At 40.2% G+C, this 6516-nt stretch overlaps 1 protein-coding gene across 1 annotated transcript in view; it reads left to right on the top strand.

Annotated features, from left to right (window-relative positions):
• The first annotated feature begins 279 nt into the window (after window positions 1–279).
• The window catches only part of LOC103611332 (arrestin domain-containing protein 3), a 13588-nt gene continuing 7351 nt past the window's right edge, over window positions 280–6516 (top strand). The window contains exons 1-2 of the mRNA XM_008628832.1: window positions 280–647; window positions 4312–4393. Coding sequence (XP_008627054.1) covers window positions 368–647; window positions 4312–4393 — 362 coding nt within the window. The 5' untranslated portion in view covers window positions 280–367. The remainder of the gene's footprint in view (window positions 648–4311; window positions 4394–6516) is intronic.

Raw genomic sequence — 6516 nt, 5'->3', positions numbered from 1 at the left:
CAAAGCTGTTCTTAAAGTGCTCAATACCGTACTGCGAACTCGCAGTACTGCCCTGATTCCACCAGGGAGTGCTCTGACTCTCTGCATGAGACGGAAGCAATAACACAAGAAAACCGAACACGACAGGAAAGACACGCAAGAGATAAAGGAAACCGCCGCCACGACTCACTTCGCGCATGCGCCGGGGTGGTTGTTTTTCACAAAGCTGTTCTTAAAGTGAGCTGGCAGCGTGCGGGCAGCTGCCTTTGTAAGGATATCGCAGTGTTGGGCGGCTGCTGCTGTAAACTGAAGGTCGCGTTTTGTATGAGACCTTGACTTTTTTTTTGTTTTCCTTACAGTATATTTTTATACACTTCATTAAAAAAACATGGTGCTGGGGAAGGTGAAGAGTTTGACAATAAGCTTTGACTATCTCAGTAACAGCAATATCCCCGTCTATTCTAGCGGGGACACAGTCTCAGGAAGGATCAGTTTAGAAGTTACTGGGGAAATTAGAGTGAAAGCTCTTAAAATTCATGCAAGAGGACATGCAAAAGTACGTTGGAGCGAATCTAGAAATGCTGGATCCAACACTGCCTATACACAAAATTACACCGAAGAAGTAGAGTATTTTAACCATAAGGACGTTCTAGTCGGGCATGCAAGAGGTAAGCTTTTCGCTTATTCATTCACTACATGCAGACATATTTCCAGAAAGAGATGTATCTTTGCTTGGTTTAGCCCTTTTTAATATGCAGTCTCAGAGCGTTCACTATTTCTAAAGATGAGGAAATGCTGGTTACATTCTTAGGTTGTATTTTTGATTATTTGAACGTTTACTTAAAAGCATGTTGAGGTGCATTTTCAAAGTACCTGAAAACAGGACGTTTTAAAAATACCTGCCTTTTAACAGTCTTTTCATAAGGCTTTGCATTGTTTATAATATGTATTTTTTAATATATAATGCCTTTTTTTTTTTCTTTTTCCTTAGCAATATTAGCGTGATTTGTTTCTCTATGGGGAAAATAGCTGTTAAATCAAAGCCAGATATGCAGTAAATTACTTTCTTGGTAGTATCCTATTGAATCATAAGTGTAATTAAAATGTAACATTAGACTTTTTGACACATAACAGATACAGGTCTGACTTGCAGAATTATTTTTAAGGTTGATTCATTGTTGGCAGATAAAAGATTTCCTGTGGATTACTTTGATGTGCTATCACCACTGCACCCGTAATTTTCCATTTCTTCCTTTCTTCTAAACTATTATACTTGTAAATTACTTTAATTTCTTTTATTTGACTCCTCTATGGGCGACCCAGATGTAAAAATCTGTCTGAAAGGCCAAATAAGAGGTCATGGTTGTATGATTGAAGCATTGCTTCTGAGTTGAGGAGTTCTGGAACCTGCATTCAATGAAAACCTGGTCTGCTAAGGCCCTATAGAAATGGAAAGTGCCCTGCAAATTCCCTTATTTTGGGTATGGAAATGGGGTATTACATTGTGAGTGGGATTGTGGGTCTTAAATTTGCTAATCTATTGTTTGCATAGTTACGTTGTGAAAGTACAAGGGACTTGTTATTTCTGAAGTTTCCACCCTTTGTTAGAAGCGGTTCAATCCTGTTTGGGACCGGTCCTGGGAAGAAGGGAGGGAATATTCCTTCTCTCCTCAGATTGGTTGCACACGTCAGGTGGTGGTGATGACTCAATTCCTAGAACAAGAAAATGTTAAAACTGAGTACATAATTTGGTTGGGTGTTTTGGTGTGTTGTTTTGGTTTTGTTTGGTTGGGGGGGGGGGGTTGGTTTTTTTTTCTCTGTGTGTTTTTGTTTTGTTTTTTAATTTGAAGCATATTTACTGCAGAGATCCTCTGCAAATAGTAGTTGCTATTGATTTTAATTATGTTACCGTGATGCAAGCAAGCTCGGGTCACTCCTGAGGTGTCTTTCTAGCTCAAATGTTCTTTATACTGCTGCCTTAGAAATAATCCTCTCATGCGAAAAATTCATTCACCTCTGGCTTGCAGATGACAGAAACATGCAAGCATGCATGAGTCATTCATAGCAGGATGTATCCTTACGAGTAAGAAGGCGATCCTATGCTTCTGTCAGCTTAAGCAGCAGCAATGACTTTGTATGTGGCCTGTAGATCCAAATGCTGACCTCGATAGTAGGTGCTTGGTTTTGTCTGGAAAGGGAACAAAAGGTGGCAGGGAAGGGACAGATCTGACACGTTCCAACACCAGAAGCAAGACTGGTGCTGCATGTGCAGCACGTACAATCTTAAGCAGTTATCCCGGGACACCATTGTCCTTCCCTTGGCTGCAGAGGCAGGACTGTGAACACTCGCTGCACAGAGTGGAGTTTAACTTTACACCTTGTACCCTACCATAGTCTGGAAGATCGCTCCCTGTCCCCGCCTTGTCATTGGCCTGCTGGGGTTTGTTAGCCTGTTGCTAAGGTGATGCTACCCGCTGATTGTAGGGGGCTGGGACGTGGGGGAAGTTCCTTTGCCCGCTCTCTAGTATGTGCTGGGGGGCGGAGCGAAGTGGCTCTAGAGGGCACACTGCCTTTCTTGGGACCGCCCACCTCTGGGGACAGACAGAAGTATTCAAGCTCCTGCCATGCACATCCACTGGGCCAGCAAGGAGTTGTGAGCAGGGGCGGCCGTTGGGACACACGACCCTGCAGCCTCTTGCATCACTCACTCGGTTATCTCTCCTGTCTCACGCCCCTGGCCAGCACTATCTGTAATCGCCTTTCAGTAATGGTCAGCACATGCTCCCGAGAGAAGTGCGGGATTGGGGTGTCTGCACAGGGCAAGGCAGCAGCATGGCCCTGTGGCATGAGGAGAGCAGATGGTGAGGCATGGGTGATGCCCCTCCCTCTCTCCCTACTTCTGCGGTAGTCAGGCCAGACTGTGAGCAGAGTTGCTGAGCAAATGTAGTGGGGTGTAATGTATACTATATGTATATGAATGGTTGGCAGGGGATGTGCTCGTGCCTGTTTAGGCCAGTCCTCTCCTGCTCCAGCCTAGTCTGTGATTGACAGCTCGGTACTTGCTTACCGTAATTCTGCTGCTGCTGCTCAGGCTCAATGGGACTGTTGATCTCACAGGAAGTGAAGAAGGGATGAAAAAAGTATGTGCAAGGAAAACATTATTATTTTAAATTAAAAACAAGCAAACAAAGCCCTCCAAGTGTTTTTTAACAACAACAACAAAAAAGCATTATACACATTGCTTTGCTTTTTCTGTGTATTGAAGATTGTTATTTCGTGACATTACATGCTGCAAATGCATTTGTGTAAATAGTGTTCTAGTGTTTTTATATTTTTGCATAGGTTTTTTCCAGCATTTCTGGTGCACTAAAGAAATTGGAGCATCAGCACTTTTGTAGAACAGTGGGAACTAAAAAAAATCCTAAAATGTAGCAGTATTCCTTCATGATGCTTCAGACTATTAAAAACAGGAAGGGTCTTTTGCGTAATCCCACTATATGTGCCTTTATTATGCCAACCCTTTTGTATATGAGGTGCTCAATTGTTTTTATCTAAATAACTTTCTGTTCTGTTGGAATCAGCGGGGTTTTTTTCTGGTTTCATGGTAATTATATCAGAACAAACCACAAATTTATTGGAGCATTTAAAGCAATACAAGGAATCATGACTATAAAACAAGGTCAGCTTTCTCGTTGAAATTAGGAAATTTGCTATCCAAGCAAAATCGAGCTAAACTTTGAATTTTTGATACATTAGCTCTTAGCAACATTAATTGGACAGCTTTCCACTTCTCGTGCCCCTGAATTTGTTTGGTACTTTCTAGGTGGTGCTTGTGCACTTTTTTTAAAAATCAATTTTTGGACACTTGCTAGGCAGGCGATAGGAGGAAGCTGAATTACTAAATGTAATCAATTAATGTAGCAGGCAATACTAAGATCACTTAATACTATTAGAGAGCTCTATTTCATTTTAAGTTTTAACTAGAAGTCATATCGGAAAACAGTTTCCATTACAGATCTTTCAGGCAGACCTTGAAATGGCAGCAGTTACAACTATGTCAGTACTTGGAATCAAGATCATAAATTAAAACAATTAAGCTTCTGCTTTTATGTCAGGCAAGTCTTGGAATCTCACCTAACCTTAAAAATTCTGCAGCTATACATTTAGCAGTTAATACAAATGGACTGGAGAGACTCGTTTCTGGGACACTGTATTCTTAGTATTGTAAAGAATGTATAAATCTCTCTTGTTCTGGAAAAGAAACCTATATAATATATTATGCTGTGTAAAATGTTCACAGGTGCAATAGCATATTGGGTTTTTCCCTCCTAGATGATGACAATTCTGAAGAAGGTCTTCACACCATTCATTCAGGAAGGCATGAATATGCATTCAGCTTTGAGCTTCCACAGATGTAAGTACTTACATGCAGTACACAGCTTGTGTGAGAGAAGGCTAAGATACATACCTGCTTAAGAAAAATTCTTGTGGGGGGAGGGAAACCTTTTCAATGGTAGTAGGAGTTGTGCTCAGACATGCAATAGAGGACATAATCTCATTAAACTGAAGAGGTTGCTTTTAAACTGGCTAAGAGTTGTTCACAAAACAGGAGCTCGTTGTTGCCCAGTTGGTTACTCTTTCTTTTCACTGAGGTATGTTGGCTCCTTATGTCTTGTAGGATTGGACCCCTTCACAGAAGGGAGAGGAACTTGTGTCATTTGAGTCCTGCAGAGGGGCTGAAGTATCTTCTAAATGAAACAAGATTTTACTGGAGCCATGCAGGCCATCAGAACCTAGTGATAACATCTTAACTGTTCAGGCTCAGTCTGAAAGAGATGTGTCAGGCTTAACCGCATTTGAACTAAATAAGAGTTTGTTTGGGGTTTTTTTCTACTTCAAATAGGATGTATATACTCAGGCTGACCTTTAGACAAAAAAGCCAGGATGGAAAAAAGCAAATGAATGGGTGGATGAAGCAAGAAACATTCCCATACCTAATCCCGCTTGTCTCAGAAAGCAAAGGTGAAGCAAGAGTGATAGCAGAAGTCTTAAGATAAATTGCCACATACACACACACACGTACATATTGTGAAGGGAAGATTTATACATAGAGGAGTTACCAACATGGAAATTAGCTCAAACACAAGTTACAGGAAAATTAAATATGAAGGAACAGAGAGAGTCTGGAAATAGATGAAAGAAAGGAGGTAGGAGGAGTCTTTTACTGTAAAAGCCAAGTGCCAAAGTCATTAAGGTTAAAAAAAGTTGGCAGGATATTAGACTGATACCTAATATTAAAGCTAATAAAACATGTCCTTATTAGAGGGACTGGCTTTAACAGAACCTGCAGATGATAAATGCTTTTACAGATCAGTTTCCATGAATAGTGCAGGGCTTTACAGTAGATATTATTAGAATGCTGAAGAAGACCCATATATATGGAAACTTTTAGAAGTCAATTTAAGGTTCAGATGAAAAATTCTTCTATAAGAAGTGATAAGGGTGATACTGATATTCCCTTGAGTTGGAAGAAATGTTCAAATATGACCACTAAAATAGCACAAGAATTGATTAAAACACGAAAGGTCTTGTCAAGTGACTTGAAAGAATAACTATGAAGCCATCTTTGATAATACTGGAAAAAATGAAGGCTGATAGTAAAAGGCCTGAAGAACACTAGTTTGACACTGCCTCCTTACCATTTCTCACTATTCTGTATCCATAGAATATTTCTAAAATTTATTTAAAACAAAACCAATGTGGCAGGTTGACCTTGGCTGCCTGCCAGCCCTTTGTGCAGTTGCTCTCTCCTTCCTCATCAACAGGCCAGGGAGAGAAAATAAGATGGACAAGCTTGTGGGTCAAGATAAAGGCAGTTTTAATAAGAAAAAACAAAAGCTATATGCAGAAGCAAAGCAAAAATAAGAATTAATTCACTACTTCCCATCAGCAGGCAGATGTCCAGCCACTTCCTGAAAAGCATGGCCTCAGTATGTGTAGTGGTTGCTTGAGAAGACAAACACCATAGCCATGAATGTCTGTGTCAGCCCTGCCTGTCTGGTCATTCTGTGTGTGTGTGTCTGTGCCCCACTATATGGGCTGTTACGAGGAAAGTTAACTCCATCCCAGCCAGACCCAGTGCAACCAAATACAAAGCAATAGTGAAAAGAACCAATATGCTGATTGGCCTTACTGATTTTTTTTTTTTCTTAAAGGATACTGCAGCAGAATGAAACATTGAAGGCTGATTAGAAAATCCTTTCATTTGTGTTATTAAGAAAAAAAGTAAACATTTTAGATGTGCAAATAGAGATGTCAAACTTGTACCAGAATGATTCTTTCTAGTAAAGTAATAGCGCAGCTAGCATTATTTGATATAGAATTTAGGGAGGGAAGCTTTGCCCATAACTTATCTTTTATTATGATGCACTTCAAACATAGTGCAATATAAAAATTCTTCCTGGAGATTAAAGGATGAAAATGTTATGAAAAGACAAGTTACAGTTAACTGGACATGACTGGAATATAAAAATCTTA

The sequence above is a fragment of the Corvus brachyrhynchos genome, unplaced genomic scaffold, assembly GCF_000691975.1.
Source record: "Corvus brachyrhynchos isolate BGI_N302 unplaced genomic scaffold, ASM69197v1 scaffold712, whole genome shotgun sequence".
Taxonomy (NCBI): domain Eukaryota; kingdom Metazoa; phylum Chordata; class Aves; order Passeriformes; family Corvidae; genus Corvus; species Corvus brachyrhynchos.
This window is presented reverse-complemented; position numbering and strand designations above follow the sequence as displayed.